Source organism: Pezoporus flaviventris, unplaced genomic scaffold, assembly GCF_033815535.1.
Source record: "Pezoporus flaviventris isolate CSIRO_AGI_PZ_B2104156 unplaced genomic scaffold, CSIRO_AGI_Pfla_v1 ptg000107l, whole genome shotgun sequence".
Classification (NCBI taxonomy): Eukaryota; Metazoa; Chordata; class Aves; order Psittaciformes; family Psittacidae; genus Pezoporus; species Pezoporus flaviventris.
The window spans coordinates 706,903-727,269 of NW_026892655.1; the positions used below are offsets into that span (position 1 = coordinate 706,903).

The window sequence follows — 20,367 nt, forward strand, 5'->3', positions numbered from 1 at the left end:
AAACCGCAGCACTGACACTGCTCCGGTGTTCTGATGGCTCTGCTGCAGTGTCACACCAGGCTGTGTCCTCATGCGTCTGCCTTCCTCCCTGCGGCACCTCCTGGTGCTCTTTCTAATCCTCTGGGCACAAAGTAGCTGAAACCAGTCCCAGGCTTAGTATCCACTTCAGTGGTAGCTGGAGAATGTTGCCGAGGTAGGGATAGGCTCATCTAAAGGGCATGAGCAGCCTGGTAGGGTTGTCTGAGGGCCTAACCTTTCAGTAATGCGTGTCTGTGTCCTCATCAACACAGCTTGGACTCGTGTCCAGATTCCTCCTGGAAATCTATGCTCCGGTGTGCTGAAAGGTGGGGACTGCTCCAGGCTGCTTTTGGCCAGAGCAGCGAGATTGCTGCAAAGAGCTGGCAAATGCCAAGTGATGCTGGGGCCACAGGAGACATGAGTGAGGTGGGTAAACCCCACTCAGGGAGGGCACAGAACCACACAGGACCTGGGAGGCCCAGTTCTTGCACCTTTGTTTTGCTTCTGTTGCTTGAGTGACCCCTCATGAGTCCAGCCCTGGTGTCAGACCTCACCCTCCCCAAACCCCTCCTCCTGCAGCAGAGCATCGCTACCGGTCCTGCTGCTTGCATCCTTCCTCAGAAGCTGAGGGCTTCAGGGTATGCTGATGGGGCACCATCCCTGCAGGAGCAGCTGGTGCAGAGCTCTCCTGGGGGAGATGTGACCTTTAAGAGGGTTACCAGGGTACCACACTCAGGAGCAGACTGTTTCCTGCCATGATGCAGACTGAAGGGGCTCTGTCCCACCCAGCTAGCTGCTCACCCGGCCCCATGGAGACAGAATGTTTTCCTAGGCAGGACACCTGCACTGGCAAGTATTGCTCATAGATTTTTCTGTAGGCAGTAATTAGAGGCCTCGAGCCCTCCCCACTTGTCTTTTATGTGCCAGTTCCACTTCTTCCATCTGCACGGTTTTGTTCCTCTCCTCTCTGCGCTGACTCATCTGCCACAGGCAGCCCATGTGTGTGGAGCCTCCTCGTGTCCCATGCCTGTGAGCTGGAGATGGGCACTGCACCAGGACGGGCACCGTGTTGAGCTGCCATTCAGCAGCACAGAGAGAGCTGAGAGTTCCCACCATGTAAGCCAGATCTAGCACTCTCGGTTAAGCAAGAGCTCTCAAGGCTGTGATTTAGACCAGAAGCTACTGGTAGTGATTGGAGTCATTCACTCGGGGGGACCTGATTCCCTCCATTGGCGATGCAGGAGTCGAGGGTACCCCTTCCCCTAAGCTAACACCCAGCCCCACCAGCCCACTGTAATGAACAGTGTTCATGCAGCCCACTGCCTCTGAGCTGTGGGGCTTGATCCACACACACTGTGTTTCCTCTGGCCTCGACAGCACAGTGTGCCAGTGTGCTGTGTGTGCCCGCAGCAGCACAGCATCCAGCATGGCACAAACAGCTCCCTGAACTGAAGATGGGGATGCTTGAGGCCCTCCTGCACAGCTCCACGTTCCTCCTGCCTGATACCTCCAACCTAGAGGCATATTAGGCACCAGGTGCACCATAGATGGAAGCAGCAGAGAACTTGACTGCTTGCTGCTAGGTTTGAAGGACCATCAGCATCCTTCGTTCTCTGCATTTCTCAGTGGCTGTGAAAAGACAAGCTGCAGTGTGAAAGCTGCAATCATCCCCCTAAGGCAGGCACAGACAACCTGCAAAGGCTCCGCAGCATCTGAGGATTCAGGATGGAGGAAGGTTATTCAAGGCAGGTGCTTCAGCCTCCGAATTAATACATACAGCAAGTCCTCTGCTCTTCTTTCAGGTGTGTGAGTGTATTTCTAGAGCTAGAGAGATACATTGGGACACAAGTAGCAGTTGGGCAGCAAGACATCGTGAGAGGATGCCTGATCGTGAGGATGCCTGGTTCTGGCTATGACAAATGAACAGAGTCAAGAGCTGTGCATTTTCCAACCAGGTTTATTTGCTTTCTGAACCCACTGACACAGCTGGACCTGGCAATGGAGCAGATTCTTTATTCCTTAAGGTGTCTACGTGACGTGAAGTCAAGGCGAACACTGTAGTCAAAGGCATTTAGAGAGGACAGCAGCAGAAGCGATGGGAGGTGTGGGAGGAGGCTTCCAGCAGGCAGGAGGGGAACGAGCACCTTCCCTCCCACAGCCACAGTGGGGACAGGGTGCAGATACGCGTGTAATCCTTTTGGTTACCTGGACCAGACAAACACAGCACCATGCAACACAAGCTGCAGCTGGGAATGGGTGGAGAGCAGGATATGGATGGTTACGGCAGTCTGCTGCCTCAGAAGCGGGGCAGGAGCAGGCTGATGAGTGAGCAGGCTGTCAGCAGCAGGGACACCAGCTCCCGAGCGGCATTTGCTTGCTGAAAGGGAACCACAGTTCACGGGATGCAGCTACTGGGATAGACCTCTCCCCTGGAGCCAGATCCACTCCGCTGCATTTCAGATGGAGCTCAAGTACCTAAAATAGCATGAAAAGAGCCACCTACCTACAGCAGGAGGTGGGCTACTGCGGTCTCTTGTTGGGTTAAGGTTCCTTCCCAGGACATCCCGTCCCTCCCAGCTCCGGCCCAGACCTGCAGCTTCCATGGGGATTTGCTGTCCAGCCTAGCTCAAGGCAGCACCACCTCAAACATCATTTCTCTTCTGAAGGAAGGTTGGAAGAACACCTTCTGATTGCACGCTGCTGCCGGCACCACCACCCATCTCCCACCCTCCAGCCCAGGTCCCGCACAGCCCCACGCTGCACACAGGCACAGAGGCTGGGCCATGGGAACAGGAGGGGTGGCACACACACACACACAGGATCACTCCCTTTCACCCAGCACCTGAATACTCCTCTGCCAAGTGGCTCCTTCACCCCAAGCAATCCACGCAGCAGCAGCCAACCCACAAGTCTCCATGGTGAGGGGCAACCTGTGCCCCCCCCCTGTTTGCAGCTGGGACCTTTGCTCAGCCCTAGGGACTTGAGAGAAAGGCTTTGGAAAGGCAGGCTGGCCACGCAGCCTCGCCTCCGGCAGTTCCTGTACAAAACGGACAGCACACAGACGCTATTTACAGCCGGGGTTCACATGATGGAGCAGCTCTTGGCGCGCTCTTTCCTCATCTCCGTGTCGCTCAGTAAGTCCGTCCTGCCGGGCATCTGTGACGCCCGCTTCAGTCCCCGCTTCGAGTTGCTGCGCTTCAAGTTCTTGTGCACCCTGTTGACGGAGGCCAGCGTGGTCACGTGGAACACATCCCGCACGCTGTTCTCGGACACCTTGGAGGAGCACTCCGCATAAGCCACGGCCCCGATCTGCCGCGCCAGCGCGCTGCCCTGCGCTCCGGAGGGAAGAGGGAACGGGTTAGGAGGGCAGCGCTCCGCAAGAGCATCCTTTCACGGCAGGGGCAGCCCCGTCAGAGCGCCCTCGTCGCCTCGCTAAAGGGCTGTGAGAGCACCAGATGCGAGGGTGGGCTCCCCAGCAGTGTCCCCAAGTGCCTGTCACCAAGGCAGGGCCAGCCCTGCAGCAGGGTCCTGGAGAACCCTGCTTACTGCGGCAGGTACCTGGGAGCTGCTGTGCTCAGTGTGGAGCCAGGCACAGAGCAACCCAAGGTGCACCCAGTACTGGGGCTGCAGCCAGCCCATAGGCACTGCTGGGTCCACTGAGAGCCACAGCACATCCCAGCCCACCCGGTTCTGGTTCCCCCATCCCCAGCAGGGCTCCCCACCAGCAGTCACTCGGAGCTGAAGGAGCTGCAGGAGCACAACGCTCCCCTTTAGCCAGTCCAACTTGTCAAATCAGGCATCTCCACCGCATCCAAGGGATGCAGCTCCTAACAAGGAGGCTGTTGTGCAGAGCACCAGGAATAGGTCAACAGCTGCCAGAGCTGGGGACAAGTGCTGTAAGCGTGAGCAGCTCAGCACCATAAACCAGCTTCAGACCAAGACCCGGGCACGGGGGTCATCTGCTGTTGAGCTTCCCTATCCAGTAGGTCCTGCAGCCCAGTGCCAGCGGGGCGGGCGCTGAACGTACCTGCTCGTGTGTGACAGGGATGAGGCGCTGCTTGGAGAGCTCCCGCAGCGTGTTCAGGTCCGTCCGCATGTCCAGCTTGCAGCCCACCAGCACGATCTTTGCATTGGGGCAGAACTCCTGAGTCTCCCCTTGCCACTGCAGGGGGGACAAGGGGGAGAAGGCGCTCAGGGGTGAGATGCTTGAAAAGCCCACGGTCACGGGGAGCTCTTTGCTCAGCACACCCACCATCTGCTTGTTATGGGGAGCCACATGTTAAAGACATTACAATATTCGGGGCATAACTACAGCCAGGGAGATGGAGAATTGAAGCAATGGCAGGAGAAGGCCACATCAAACGTTCACTTCCTTCGCACCAATGGCTCCTTTCAGAGCTCCAAAAGTTAATGCCCAATTTGCAGCTAAGTGGCCGCAGCAGTAAATCAAGCCATCACCTATGACCTCCCCCAGGGCAGACCCCATGAGCCTGTCAACACCCTGCTTCCTTATGTAGTGTTTCTAAAGGAGGAGGCAGATGATAAATGGAGGTTAGCCCTGGCTAAAGATGTCACTTGGAAACAGCAGTTCCCTGCTGCACTGACTGATGGTTAAGCACATGCCCTAGGCAATTAGAAGGGGAAAGAAAACCAAGCCCACAGCCCAATGTCCCTGAGCTGGTGGGGAGAGGCAGTGCCAAGAAGGACCCAAGTTTCACCCAACCAGTATCAGACCAAAGCAACTGCAAAACACCCGGAGATGGGCTCAAGTGTCTTCACCATGAACCCAAATCCCCCGCTCCATCCACCGGGACTCACACACCCCCCCAGCACATGGGCAGCACAGCTTCGGGCGTCAAGAGCCAAGACGGCCGCAAGAAGAGGAGGATGCGGTTCTTTCGGAGCAGGAACTCAAGCACCCTCATGTCCCTGAAGGATGGAAACTCCCAAAGGGACTGAGCTACGGGGTCTGGTCTCAGCAGGCAGAGGTCAGGGCTCTCTGTGATGATCCAGGCTCCCTGTCTATGGGGAGAGGTGCCACCCTCCGCTCGCATGATTGACTCTTGAGGGAGCCAAAGATTTGCTGCGCTATGGAGCCCTGTGAGAAGGAGGGCACCACCCCACAGAAACTTGCTTTGTGTGCAGTGAAGAGCTGCTTGTTTGCCTTCTCCTTCCCTCCAAGTGTGCACGCCGCACAGGCAGGCCGGGCATCACAAGGGCAGCAAGAAGAATAAAGATTTCCTCCGCTGAATTAGTGTTTCTGCCTAAGGCTTGCATAGGGAGCGTTATTTTCCTTCTTCGCCTGATACCAAAAGCTAAAACCCATTCCAACTTCATGGTGTCTTAGGAATTCTCCTCGCCTTCATAGACTGCACCAAAGGAAACAACTCAGAGGCACTGAAGAAATCCCCTGTCAGTTAGGTTTTACTTTAAGTCACCGTATCAAAAAGACATTGCCTAACAGCACCCAAAGCATCCGCGAGGCTGCACGGGGAAGACCACGCACTGAGCAACGCGGACTCCAATGAAGAGCGTGAAGAGAGACCTAAATAAACCCCAACCCCGGCTAATTCTTGATGGGTTCGCATCTCATTAAGGTACAAGGGATTTGCTTGCATTATTATTCTGCTGACTGCCAAGCTGAGCTGTGAATTCTTTCAGTCCACACGAAACGCCTCCTTCCACCCAGCACGCTCAGCACCCCAGCCCAGGAACGAACACTGAGCCATTGACAGAGTTATCTGAGGGGTCTTTGTCCCCTCCCCAGGACACTTGGGAGACACAGACCCACTTCCCAGTGACTGAATAAGAGGCACTTGCTCCAGCACAACGTCTGGCAAGACGTGGAGAGGCCGAAGGGGGCAGTGGGCACAATGGGACTGGTTCGGACAGCGGCCACCCAGCCCAGCAGCCCGAACAGCCTCAGCATCCCTGCTCTGTGGTGCTTGTCACGCCTCGGTGTCTCAGAGAGCCTCACAAACGAGATGCCAGACAAAACTCCCCCCTGGCAAAGGAGACAGCGCCAGTGAGCGCTCTGCAGCTCTGCCGGGAGCTCACCGAAACCGCGGCTCCCTGCGTTCCATGGGAGGAAGCAGGGTACAGACAGACCAAGGGATGCGAGGGGCCGGGGCGCAGTGGGGCTCTCTGGGACCTGCTGCCTGGAGGTATCTGCTGCCCTGGAAGGGGCTAACCTTCATGCCACCGCAGAGCGTGGCCACTGAGCTCTGAGAGGGCAGACGATGCTCAGGGCCCCATGGGCCACCCAGCCCAGTGGCACTGTGCCACCTCGTTTTATTCATTCACAGCTGAGATTCAGTGCCACAGCTCTGAACCCTTCCTGTTGTCAAGCTATAGGGAAGTGACTGATGCCTTCCTTACTGCGCAGACGCTGAGCTGAGGGGACAGCCGAAAAGCTGAGCTCTCTGCTTGCATGGAAATGGCACCAGAGGCCACTTCTCAACTGCTGCAAGCAACCCAGAGCATACCCATTGGTGGTTACGCTAAAAAGAGATGCACAACAGCTTCCAAGGTCTTCATGAAAAGCAGAACAAATGCCCTACACTTCTCTGTCCACACATTTGTATGTATGCGTACACACAGATCTCCCCCTCTCCATGCTGCAAGCTCCCATTCACTGGGCTCCTTTCATATGGAAATATCGGCTTCCTGCACAGACCATGGAGGGATCAGCAGCAGCATCCTCATCCGAGCACAACCACCCTCACCTGAGCACAACCACCCTCATCTGAGCACAGTCATCCTCATCTGAGCACAACCACCCTCACCCCAGCACAACCACCCTCACCCGAGCACAACCACCCTCATCTGAGCACAGTCATCCTCATCCGAGCACAACCACCCTCATCTGAGCACAACCACCCTCACCTGAGCACAACCACCCTCATCTGAGCACAGTCATCCTCATCCGAGCACAACCACCCTCATCTGAGCACAACCACCCTCATCTGACCACAGTCATCCTCATCTGAGCACAACCACCCTCACCCCAGCACAACCACCCTCATCTGAGGACCTTAACCCCAGCCAAGGCTTTTAGCCCTGGTGGCGGTCCCAGGAAGCAGGACTGGTGCTGCTGCAGAGGACCCATCTCACCAGGCAGAAGCACGCCGGGCACTCACCTTCTTGAGCACGCTGTCGAGGGTCTCCGGGCGGCTGATGTCAAAGCAGATGAGCACAGCATCCGAGTCCGGGTAGGCCAAGGGACGGACGTTATCATAGTACGCCGAGCCTGAGGAGAGGAGCAGCCGGTGAGCAGAACATCCCCCCCCACTGATGCTGCTGCCTGAAGGGGCAGGCTGGGACCCCCAGCCCTCTGCCAGGCACTGCAGACACTGCCACAGGGTGCAAACTGCTCTGCCAAGAGCCAGAGGATGTTGACCCTTCGTTAGGCGCTGTTTGGTTCTGCAGAGGACGTGGTCCCTTCGTTTAGGTGTGGAAGCCAGAGGGTTTGGGCTCTCGCATTTATCCCTTTGCAGAGTGGAAATAAAGGCAAGGTTTGCATCTCTCTCCCACCCTAACAAACATCTGGCAAGGAAGAAGCGATGGAGTTGTGATGCCAGAGCATGCTGAGATGCCAGAGCTTGGAAGGGCTGCAAGGCTGGAGAGCAGCACGCGCCTCTCCACCACTGCTATTGTACATAAAGATCCTATTGTCATGCAGTTACTGCACTACTGATGGTGGAAAAGTGCAGCTGAGAGAAGACAGGGAACGCTGTGCTATTTTTTATCCTCTCTAGCTATCTTTATACACGAGAGCTTGCTCACATGGACGGTGAGAATTGAAGGCAAGTATAAAAAGAACTGCCTTGTACTCTGGATTTGTGCTGGGAACAGTCAGATTCTTTCTGGTCCATAAAAGATGTGTCAGGTTTGGGTGAGCAAGCTGTAAATGGGAGGGGATGACTGTATTCTGCAGGATTTCTCCACGAGCAGGCAGAAAGCCCAGCCTGAATCCTGCCCAGCTTCTGCCCCACGCACACCTTCAATGACCATTCCAGGCATTCAGGTCATTGCCCCACGGTGATGCTGTTTGAAGTGTGCAACTGCAAATGCCTCCGTCGACAGCAACGGGGCAATCGGCTCATTGCTTCGGGTTTGTATTGGGCTTTACAATGGGCTTCAGCTTCCTGGAGGGATGAGAAGCAGATGTTTGTTTCTGCCGAGGGGAAGCAGAGACACCAGAGTCCTTGTTGGATCTGCTCCTCCCGAAGGATCGCCCACCCCAAGGCCAAGGAAACCGGACGCGCTTCCTGCCACGGCCCCTTGGGATGCCCTTTCCCACCCTGGGAAGAGGTGGAGCACCCAGGCCAGGTGTCAGGGGGCTCCTTGAGGAAATATGGATGATGGTGGCTGATGTACCCCAGGAATCTGCCTGGGATAAGCGTGGGAGCAGAACAGGCTGGTCCTCGGCGGGAGCTCCCACCCTGGCTCTTGTCTGCGCAGGGGCTCACAACTGCATCCAGCACAGCAAAGCATGCCACGTGCCCTGCAAACACCCCAGATACCTCTGCAGAGGGGAGCAGAGCCACACAGGGCAGGCTGAGGGCTGCTTTGTGTCTTCCCAAGCCCTGCCCAGCTCCAGAGCGTTTGGATCCACAGCAAAACCAGCTACCGGTATCTCCAGACACCACACTGCCGCCAGCGCTCAGGAGCAAAGGCACCCGGCACATCCTTGCTCCCTTATGAGAAGCCACAGCGTGGGTCTCTGCCCCTGCAAAGGCACCGGGAAGAGCAGCAGCTGGGATGCAGCACAGAAGGAGCAGACCCTGACCTCTGCAGCGCGCAGCCGTCTTCCTAGAGGGAAAGTCACGTTCCCTGCATGGAAAGCAGCCAGGCCCTGCGGCGCCCTGCCTGGCTCCGAGGACAGGGGATGCAGGCTGGTACCCAGCGAGGTGACCCCCGCATCCCCAGGCCCAGCGATCTCTGACCCCGCTTCAGGCTCAAGCTGCTCCCGAGCGTGACGAGCAGAGCTGGCACCGGGGAGCTGCTGCCTCGCACCCTGCTGCAGCAGAGCAAGGTGACCCAAGCTGCCCTGCAGGCAGCACCCAGCTTGGCAGGGCTCTGAACCGAGCTGTCAGCCTCCTGCCTGGGGCGCCTTTACCGGACGGGATGCGAGATCCAGCGCTGATCTGATGCGCTTGGATTTGCCGAGCCCTTTATCTCTCCCCGGCGCACATAAGGGGATCTGCCGGCAGACAGGGGCCCCAGCGCACGCTGCAGGAAAGCATTCCCACACACATCCTCTCCCTGCAGCTCCTCGGCTTTACATAAACACTGCAGATAAATCTGCCCCCTCCCAGCCCAGGAATGCTCCTTTTGTAGAGGTGGTGCTGGCTCCGCTCAGCGCAGACATTGCCACAGCAAACTGTATCATAGCAACCTGCTGCTCCCTCAGCAGCCAGCCAGCTCCTCGGCACAGAGCCCACAGCCCCTCTGCCGCCCTGCAGAGCCACCCTGCCATCCCCACCCCGGTGCCAGCAATGGTGCCAGCATCCGATGCTTCTGGGTCTTTACTGAATCGGGAAATTCCTTTGGGGAGATTATTCCTGCAGGTTTTGCATCTGTTACTTTTCCATTGGGAACAACAGCTAAAAACAGAGCCACCCCAAAACACAGAAGCCTCCGAAAGCCCCAGTGCCCTCAGCTCCAGGTCTGCAGTTCTGTTGCTTCTGAGCACTTGACACCTCTCAGATCCTCCAAGCAAGACCCCGCAGAGGCACTTCCGAACACACAGGAAGCCGAGAGCCAACCTTCCTCCCCTGCATGAGTCACCCTCCCACTTGGCACCCGGGTTTGCGAGAAGCAGACCCTAGGAGCATCTGTTTGTGATCAGATTGGAGCAACCAAACCCCAGCTTAAACACAAACCCACGCAGTTGTAGTCTGAAAGCCAGGGCGGGTGCAGCAGGAGCAGCTCCTCTTTCCCGTCAGCTGGCAGCTCCTCAATGCCTGGCACTGCCACTCAGAGATGCCACTCACGGGCAGGGGACTGAAAGGAGCTGTTTCATCTCTACCAGCACAGCATTAATCTGCATTTGTTCCCTATTAGCTGTCCTCAGAGATAATGAGCCTCCTCCCATGGGCACCCTCCTTCCAACAATAGCATATTGCAAACCAGGAAAGCAAATACGCATGCAGAGCCATGCTCTGCTCCGTGAGGGGCTCCTGCAGCCCCAGCCAGCTCTGGCTTGGAACAGAGACGAGCACTGCCAAGCCCTACGTTTTTCAGCATTGCACTTGCCTTGCAGGGCTCGCTGTGAGCGCTCCCCATAGAGCCAGCGATGCTGGGGCACATGCTGCTTTCTGAGGACAGCCAAGAGCATCCTTCACAGAACGAAGCAGAAATACATCCCAGCTTTATGGGGTGCTGCATCAACAAGCCCAGATTGCTCCAGGTTACCTCCCTGTGCAGCAATGCCGGGAGCAGTGGCTTCAGAGGCTACATGGGATGTCTTCTTTGCTAGGCAAATCCCATTGCCAGCTCAGCCAGGCCTTTGTCCTCTGCCAAGGTGCAGCTCCCTTGGTATCCTCTCCCCGTGCATGGCAAGAAGCCTGCACCACCTCTCAGCCAGCATCAGACACAAGACTCCACTGCCTCCACTGCCGTGGGGCCAAATCACCCTTCACTGAGCTTCACCAGCCATATGGCCCTCCAGTGCTTCCCAGGCAGGGCTCAGGTCCTTGGGAGCTGCTCAGCACCAGCACACATGCTCAGGGTCTCCTGAGGTGACGCAGGGCTTTCTGGAGCTCAATTCACAGCTTTTCAGTCGTAAGAGAAATTCATCTGAGCAACTGCTTACTAGAAGCAAAGGCCCTGCATGCAGAGGCACAGCTCGGAGCCCCCTTCCCACCTCCCCACGCTGGGCAGCTGCAGCAGAGCTCCGATGTGTGAGGAGGATGCTCACATTCAATCACTGCACTCTTTCCACACCTGAGTGCTCCAGACCCGGGTAATATTACATGAGGTGGCAATGAACACCGTTACTCATTCCTCTGCCACGGCAGATGATGATGAAGATGTTAATAACATATTTCATTTATACCACACCATTAAGATGGAAAAGGAGACCTCTGTGCAATTCCCAGGGCAGGAACAGCCCACGCAGCTGCTCCGGGATGGGGCTGCAGCTTCTGGTGGGTGCCCCCATCCTTCACCCGGCCCCAGTGAGGAGCTGAGCTCCAGGGCTCCCCAGTGCAGGCAGCGCAGCACAGTGGGGCCGGTCCCCATGGAGAGCCCGCAGGAATCTCAGCTGCCATCCGGGCCATCCAGGATGCTCCAGAGCTCCCGCTTCCTCTGCGGCTGCAACCAGAGGGCACAGAGTCATCCGAAAACACTTCCCACTGCTAGAACAGGGGAAATGGGTGCAGGGAAACAATGGCAGAGTCTACAGCAGAGGGAGAGGAGGAATTCAGCCCCAGGGAACACTGGAGATCAGAGTTAAACAGCCCCAAAGGTCATGCCCGGTCCCTTTATCCTCCTGGGACAGACTATGAAAGGCATTTTTCTTCTGTGATCCTTTCACCCCAGTGGACAAGCAGCTCCCCACGGCCCACAGGCACGGGCAGCGCTGCGGATACAGGGCCCTGCCTGAATGCTTTAGTTGCCTTTAGAAAGGCAGAAGGCAAGACTTGAAAGAGAATGGCTCTGCATGCCTGGCACATGGCAGAGCAGGGTATGCAAATGCCCTCCTCATTCCTTGTGTCATCAGTGCTGATGGGCCCTACAAACAGGAGGCCAAGCCACAAGCCACTGCAGCCTTCCAGACTGCAATAGATGCACATCAGGGAGACAAAGATCTGAAGCACCCCGTGTCCAGAGACCGGCTTTACCCTCGGTGTGAAACCAGACCCTCTCTTGGGAAAGCAAACCAGAAGGTTTCTTTGTCTAAAGATTGATGAACTGCTGCAATACTGCTGAGCACCCTGCAGGTCCCAGCTCAGCCGGGGCTCAGAGGCAGATTAAAGATCCCCAATCCCCCCGGCTGATTATTGGCCAGAAGGGGAGGATAATGCAGATCCCACTGGTATAAAACACATTCGTGACACGGATACAGTGCTCATTAGAGGCCAGCTTGGAAGAGGGACAAGTGGCAGAGACAGGAATTAAAACACCAAAGCACTGGTGACAGAGACACTGGCAGTGACAGGCTCTGGTTGTACCGAGTCCAAAACCAAGGCATCCAGCAAAGCTGGAGGGAGGAAGGGAGCAGCAGAGGGAACTGCAGCTACCCCTGGTCCAGGCTCCATGGGACACCAAGCACGGCACAGCCATTGACCCTGGGATGTGTAGAAGCGTCTCTCATGGCTGGACCATGGCATTTCTCTTGCCCAGCATCCCTGCAAACCCCTCAAGTGTAGGGAAGGAGGACGTTGCTCCACGCCATGGAGCAGGCAATTGCCTAGGAAATGCATGACTGAAACAACTGCTCCTCACCTTGGACAAGCAACCTCGGCTCCCAGTTCCTACAGTGCGCATATGAAAATGAGTACGCTCCCAAACAGCCCAGCTGGCACGGATGCAGGATGGACATGACCAGGATGAAGGGAACGGTATTAGCACTGCATTCCCAGGCCCCTCTCCAGAGCTTATTACTGGAAACCTGTCACTCAGGAGGAGGCTGTTCTGCTGGATTCACTGGCAGAGGAATCCCCAGCCCAGGCAGGCACAGGGTCCTTCTGCCTCATCCGGATCCTGTGCCCTATCTCACAGGTTCATAGAATCCCAGACCGGTTTGGGCTGGAAGGGAGCTTAAAGCTCACCCAGCTCCAACCCCTGCCATGGGCAGGGACCCCTTCCACTGGAGCAGCTTGCTCCAAGCCCCTGTGTCCAACCTGGCCTTGAACACTGCCAGGGATGGGGCAGCCACAGCTTCTCTGGGCACCCTGTGCCAGCGCCTCAGCACCCTCACAGGGAAGAGCTTCTGCCTAAGAGCTCAGCTCAGTCTCCCCTCTTCTACCTTCAGGTTCAGAGGAGCTTGCTCAGATGCAAACCTCACTCTGGCAACGGGAGGAAGCTCTGGAAGCTCCTTGAGGAAGTCCCCGCTGCCATCTCTGGGGCTGCACTGGCAGCCTGAGCAGCTCACCCAGGCTTCCCACACGCATGCTGGAAGCCATGCCTGCGGCAGCGGGCAAGGGAGACTAACGGGAGCCAGAAGCCCCTTCCTGGCCCTCTTACCATTGCCACAACCTGCCTGTCACCCTTTCTCTGGGTACAGCAAGCCCGAGGAGTGGCAACCGATTCCCACAGCACAGCTTTGGCTCTGGGGAACGCATCCGAGGGCTGCACAAACACAATTATCTTTATGCAAGGTTGCATGTTCCAGGTCTGCCGTGCGTAAGCAGCAGACCCCTCCCTGCCTGCTCAGCTACCAGATAAGGCTTCTCCCCGCAGCAAAGGCTGGGCCTGTGCGCTCCTGAAGTTTAATCCGGAGGAGATGCAATCTGCAGGATGTGGGGCAAGATGAAAGCTGCGCCCCTGTCCTCAGCGCCCATGGCACCGGGGGGATGCTGCCCGGTCCTTCACAGCTCTCCCGTCCACAAAGCCTCCTCCCATCCCAAAGCACACTGGCACAGCTTGGTGGGGCAGGAGCAGCATCCCTGGCACCACGCAGGGTGAAGGCGATTGGAAAGGCAAGTCAGCACAAGCAGAAGCCAGGGTGTGACTGCGCTGCTCCAGGGAGTTTCTGCAGGTCTCTGTGTGTGCGCGACCGCCTCGATAAGAAGCTTCCACTTACCCTAAACGTGCAGTAAATCAGCGTTAAAGCAGCCCCAGGAGCCACAGGGCAGCCAGGCTGACAGAAGGAATAGGGAGAGCACAGCAGTGCTGCCCTTGCGCATGGGAGAGCACGGATCAGCTCTGTGCTGCGGGAAAGGGGCTGCATCAGAGCCGGGGGCCAACCCCAACCCAAGTCAGCCCATTCCTGCCTCCAAGTTGGCACTATGGCCCCGCTCCTCAGCCTCTCCCACGACACCCCACGGAGGCCGAGCCTCCCGCATCCGTAAGGGAGGAAGGAGGATGCTGCCCTTGCGCAAGGCAGCGCAGGAGCAGCAGCCTCCACCTGAGCCCCACTCCCTGCCCAGGGACTGTCCTGTCCTGGATTCTCAGGCGCGTCCTCCACCCACTCCAGCACGAGCATTGCCTCTGCTGCAGCTCTTTGAGCCTGGTTACCGACCCGCCTGAGAACGTGACCCGGCTGCACGTATTTTTAGGTTTAACTACGTACTCGTGCTGAGGCAGAACACAACGCCGCCGGTTTCGGGCTCCCAGCCTCAACCCGGAGCATGGGAGGAGCTATTTTGGTACGGAAAGGGCAGCTCCGCATGTTTTCTCTGCCTCAGAGTGCAAGTGCCATTGAACTCTTCCCCAAGAGAGAACTCGCTCTTGCACACTGGAAGAGGCAGCCATGGCAATCCCCCAGCCCCGCGCTGGGAATCCAGGCACAGCCCCAGCATCCATGGAGATGCCGTTGCTAAACTCAGCCCCTTTCAGCTCTAATCTAATCAACATTCCTGGGTAGTTCCCCTAAAGAAGGATCTGTTATCACAGTCTGGAGGTTCCCACACGGGCCCTACGAAGGCAGATTGTTTGCTGAGTACAGGCAAAGAGGGAGGTGGAGGGGGATTTGCGACTCGCTGTGTTATTCTTGACTTGAAAGCACATCTGCTCGAGAGACAGAAGCTCTGGCAAAGGCCTGGCAGCCGTGCAAGTCCCCTGCTGTGAGCTGCAGCACTGCTGAACCCATGGGCACTGCTGTCTGCAGCGGCACAGGCTGGGGTAGACGCTGTGGCTCTTGGCAGCAGTGCATCCTGCTGGTCCACAAAAGGACAGGAACGGCCTCTCCAGCAGCTTTCCAAGGCAACGGTGATAGTGTGCAAGGCACAACGCCAGGCCTGGTGTCCTTTCCCCCCTGAGCCACTGGCACAGATGCCCCTACCAGAACCGGGCAGCTCTACCCTGCATCGGGATCTGCATCAGCGAAGCAGCTACATGGCCTCAGGTCCCATCACTGCCCTGCCTGCCCGCACTTTGAGGACACAGGAGGTGGACAAGAGCCTCTGGGCGCAAAGGGCCATGAACCAAAAGCACAGAACTGAGCCCAGGCTGCCATGCAGAGAGCAGCTTCCTCCCCATCATTACTGGAAACAAACCAAACCCCCACCCAGGTAGAGGGCAAAGCCCCAGACCTGCCAGCTCTGGTGCTGGAGCACCCTGGCCGTGCCCATCCCTCCCCAGCAAGGCCTGGAGCTGTGGCAGCGCATCCATGGGCAATGCCTGAGTCCCCCTGGGAAGAGCTGGTCCCTGGGAAGGAGAGAGCTCAGGAGCACTGGACGCTGGCTGAGCACCGCAGCAGCTCTGCTGCGACCACAGCAGGACAGACCCGCAGGCACTCCCCGATCCCACAGGGAACGCAGGCACTGCATGGTGAAAACCTACCCGTCCAGTGCACACCTGCTGGTAACTGCTCTCCCTTTTACACCTCTGAAGCAGAGAAATGAAACTCGCCTACTCCTTGTAAAGCATCGCTGGTGATCAAACCCATCCATCCTCCCTCCACCTGGCCGCCAGGATGAAAGCCCTTCCTGACAGGGCTGGGACCAGCACTGCGGGTCTGGGAGGCACCCAGCCCTTTGGGAGCAGCACTCCCAAGCCACCAGGCATCCTGTCAAACAGGAGTTTCACCCTGCCACAAGATCCCGGCACCGTGCAGCTTCTGCACTGAGCGCATTTGGCCAACAGGCAACAAAGAAAGAATTTACCAGAGCAGGAGGAGCAGCAAAGCACCGCGTCCCCTGTAAGGCTTGGAGCAAAAACCCTATCCATCCTGTATGGCTTTTCAAGGAAAACAGAGCCATTTGGGAGCCTTTCAGTTCTCCATCGCTTCTGTCCACCCTATGGCAGCATTTCTCTAACCAGATTTACTGCTGCTAATGTCATTTGCCACTTAGGAGGGGCACATTCAGCCTGAAAGGTGCATTTTCCAACGCACCTCTATCAGCCCCAGGGAGCAGACAACATTCCTGTTTGCACAGGGATCAGCAGCAGGACTCCAGGCAGGCCACGGCCACGCTTGGTCCCAAGGAAGGGAGTTTTCCAGGCAGCCTGTCCTTGCCCCAGCACTGCTGCTGGCCGATGCTCAGCTCACCCTGCACAGCTTCCAGAGCCTCCAACTGCCTCCACAACTATGGGGCAGGAGGAACTAAAAAACTCATAGCCAGCTCCTCTGCCCTGGCCTGGTTGCTGGAGGAGCCCCTCAGCTCCAGTCACCCAGCTAAGAGGTGGCAAGTGTTTAAACAATGAAACCAGGGTGATCCTGACAGGAGGGGGGAGCAGTTTCCCAGCACCTCCCTTCCTGCTCTTGCTGGGATGGAATTTATCATGAACAAGAAGCCCCTGGGTGCAAAGCTGCTTAAAACAGACAGGAGGTAGCACAGGGACAAGGGAAAGCTCTCCCCAGCGCCTGCCATCCTGCGTGAGGAGGGCAACGAGCTCCTCAGCTCAGCTGGTTCGCTGTTGTGCCAAAGTTCTTTTACCAAAGCTCCTGTTCACAAGTGTCTCCAAAGGGTATCAACGGCAGCTTGCCAGACTACAGCTGAAAACACCAGGTTGATTATGAGGGTGCATTGCTTTGCGTGACCATTAAGTGAAGAACTGGCCCCTACGTACCTCAAATCAAAGCTACAACAGAAGGGAACTTATCCGGAAAACTACATCAAAGCTATTAAAAAGGTCTTACACTTTTCCATGAGGAGAAGGGAGAAAATCAAAGTCCATTTTATATTGGCTGTAGGGACAAATATTAGACAAACTTACGTCTTCTGTTGACTTTTGTGACAGCATCGGATGCAGGTATCAGATACTCCTACACAGCTTTCAAGACTTTCTATCATAGCCTTTTCTTTGACATTTGTAAGATCAAAGCCAAGCATTCTGGAGAATTCCTGAAAAGCAGACAAGTCATCACACGCGCTTCGGCACGCTCACTCGGGGAAGTTTATCATGCCAAGTAGACACCTGGAGCAAAGCCACCCTAACAAAGATGCCCCTCGCAGCCCCTTTGGCAGGCTGCAGAAGCCCCCACAGCCATGGGGCATGGCCCCAATGGGGTCACCCTCAATCCCATGCACCCCGATAGCACTCACCCCACTGGGGCAGCTCCAGCTTCTGTAGGCAGGCCCTGGGGGACCAGGGTGGCTTTGCTGTTCCCGTGGGACTTCACACAGACACCAGCCCAGCACCATCCACCACATAACGACTCTCAAGTCGCAGCCAGTGCTCTGCACTTCAGGCACAGCTCCCAGTCAAATGCTGGGAGCCAACGCTTCATCCACAGCCCCAGCACCCAAAGCTGCCCTAAGAGCCAGCATCTTTGTGGCTCGCATCCCAGCACACATCGTGTGGGCAAAGCAAAAGACCCCTTTTCGTTTCAGGGAATAAAAAGCAGCAAAAAGCAAGATCTCATGGGTCAGGAGGGCCCAGAGCAGACTCAAACACATTTTAGATGTTAGAGCTGGTCCAAGCCTCAGTAAAGCCGCTACTCCAGGTAAAGCTGTGTGCATACTACAGCTGTAATTTGATGGATGTAAGATCACAGCAAGGAATTTGAGTACAAGAGCCAAGAAAGTCCTAGGTCACGTTTTAATTTGCTATTGCTGTTGGACATTGAGAGGACATAAGGACTCCAGAAATTACAGGGAAAGATCATCAGCAAGTCTCTGATGCACATACATTAACATAGCACAGCATTCAGCTGCACCATGTGTATAGAACAGCCTAAAAAGCTTGTCAGGGGCAAATCAAAAAGCGCACGTGAACTTTGCTGGATGCCAGCATCTTTATTAGCTTTGCATCAAGCACTTTGTTTGCAACTCCCTTGCCCCATCCCTGGATGGGGTTTGGAGCAAGCTGGTCTAGTGGAATGGGTCCCTGCCTGTGGCACGGGGTTGGAACTCGATGAGCTTTAAGGTCCGTTCCAAACCAAACCGTTGTGCGATTCGATTAAATTTGCCCCTCCATACAAAGCAGCACGAAGTTTTTGGGAAGGGTCCCGATGGGCTGAGGCTGCTGCGACGAAGGCTTCATGCAGAATCACAACAGGACGCGAAGAGGCACAACCAAACCGGACCAAAACCCGGCGAGGAACCCCAGGGGCTCCGCGGCAGAGGGCAGTGAAGGGCAGCGCATTCCTCCCCACGGCGAGGGCTCTCCTCGGGTTGCGCCTCGCCCCCCACCCGGTGCATCCTTGCGCGGACACGGATGGAGCCGCTCCGCCGCGGATGCGGCACCGGAGCCTCCCCAGCGCTGCGGCGGGGGCTGCCCGGGCCCCGGGCGGGGGCTCGCAGGCTGCTGGAGCTCAAGAAGGGGGAAGACCCCGTCCCGGTCCCACCGCATCACCACCACCACCACCACCACCCCGCGCATCCCCCGGCCCACCTGAGGTGTCCCACATGTTGAGCTCGGTGCGCTGCTTGTCGATCTCGAAGCTGGCCGTGTAGTTCTCGAAGACGGTGGGCACGTAGCTCTGGGGGGACGGAGGGAGAGCAGAGGTGAGCCCAGCCGAGCCGAGGCAAACCGAGCCCGAGCCCGGCCCCGCCGCGCCCGCCCGGCCGCGCACACCTCGGGGTAGCAGTCCTTGGCGAAGACGTGCAGCAGCGCGGTCTTGCCGCACTGCGTGTCCCCCACCACCACGATCTTGCAGCGCGCCAGGTGCCCCTCCATGGTGCGGGACCGCGCCGCCCGCGCCGCCGCTTTACCGGGACGGCCCCGGCCTGGCCGCGCCCCCGGACCCGGCAGCACCAACCAGGCGCGGAGCGGAGCCGGCGCTGGGCAGGGATGCGCCGCCTCCCCCCCCCCCCCCCCCCCCCGCTCTCCGCCCTCCAAGCCCCCCCCTCCCAGGCTCGGAGCAGGGGCCAGAGCCGGGGGTCGGGCACTGCCCCGAGGGGGCTCCCCGCGTCCGGCACCTCCCGCAGCACCGCGGAGGCCCCGAGCTTCGCGCACCGGCCCCGGCTCCCCCCCCCCCCCCCCCGGCCCCGCGCTGCCGACGGCTGCGGGAGGGTCCGGCGCGGGCACAGCGGACACCGAGGGGCCGCGATCGCTCCGGTTCCTGCGCGGGAGCCGCCCCGTCCCCCCGTGGCACTGCGCAAGGAAGGGGGCTCGGCGGAACGGGAACTGCCGGCATTTTGTCCCGCTCTCCCCTGATGCTGGCAGGGTCCGTGTGGAGGCTGCACCAGCCGGGGCCCCCCTCACGGCTCTGTGCACGGGGAGCAGCACCTTGTGCCTTCCATCCCCCCAGGTCCCGGCAGTGCGGCTGGAAATCAGAGCCAGCCATTGGAAGTCGAATCATTGAGAAAGCAAAGGCTCCTGTAGTTACTGCTGCTGCTTTGCTGGCCACGCTGCAGGAAGATTTACCATAATAGCAAACTTTCATTTGCCAGAAACAAGCTGTCACAAAATGCAGCGAAAACAAAGAAAACCAAGCAAGTCTTACGGAACGGAAACTGAAATGTTTTGGCAGTGAAAACTGGGTCTATTAATGGACTGAGGGGGCAGTTTGTTTCTGTGGAAATCACAGTCTCTTTTCATGTATAAATACTGGTGCTGCGCCTGGAGCCGGGATGAGGAGCGCCCGCGGACACGGGGCAGGGCACTGGGCCATGGAGGCACCCTGTGTCTTCCAGCACTGCTTTGCTTTCTGCTGGGACACATCAACATGGGCCAGTGTGCACTTGGTGGAACTGCCCCGTGTCTTGGGGCCAAGTGCAGGCGGGGCTGGAGGTGTGTCCTGAGCACATCCAGCTGGTCAAACGAGAACTCAGGCCCCCCACATCCATCCTATCATCACATACCAGACAAGACCTAAGACAAGACCAGACATGACAGAGGGCTAAGGCTGCCCTGGGATCATGGTAGTGTAGCTCACCCAGTCTGACTCCTGCATTATATGGGCCAGGAAACTATTGTCAGTCGATTCCGCCTTCCGTGCGTGTTGCTGCCGCATCTCTGTGCCTCCCAGCCTTGCCTTAAGCAATGCGATGAGTAACTGTCACATGCTTGTTTCCTTCCACCCTCCCCAGGGAAAGAAGCTTGTGCTGCACTGTGTCATGTTTTGTAAAGCCCTGTAGGGTTTTTCGCCTTCTTGTCTGTGTGTGTGTGTGTCACCCAGCTCTTCTGCCGAGAAACAGCAAGAAAAGTTCATTGTGCTTGCGACTGTGGGTAAAGGAGTGCCTGGTGGCCATCACTGTCACCTGGAACAAGCTGCTCCCCTGGACAACACCCTTTCTTGGGAAAGCTTTTCACTGTGCTTCTCAAAAGGAATTGGTGTTTTGCTTCCAA

The 20,367-nt window shown here is 57.4% G+C and overlaps 1 protein-coding gene across 1 annotated transcript; it reads right to left on the reverse strand.

The window, feature by feature from the left end:
• Positions 1-3,079: 3,079 nt before the first annotated feature.
• RND2 (Rho family GTPase 2) lies at positions 3,080-18,848 on the reverse strand. Its single transcript, XM_061477668.1, has 5 exons — positions 18,652-18,848; positions 18,469-18,556; positions 7,158-7,267; positions 4,046-4,180; positions 3,080-3,348 (listed from the first exon to the last, which is right to left on the reverse strand). Exons 1-5 carry the CDS (start codon positions 18,751-18,753, stop codon positions 3,100-3,102), a joined length of 684 nt encoding a protein of 227 aa, XP_061333652.1. The 5' UTR covers positions 18,754-18,848; the 3' UTR covers positions 3,080-3,099.
• Positions 18,849-20,367: the final 1,519 nt, after the last annotated feature.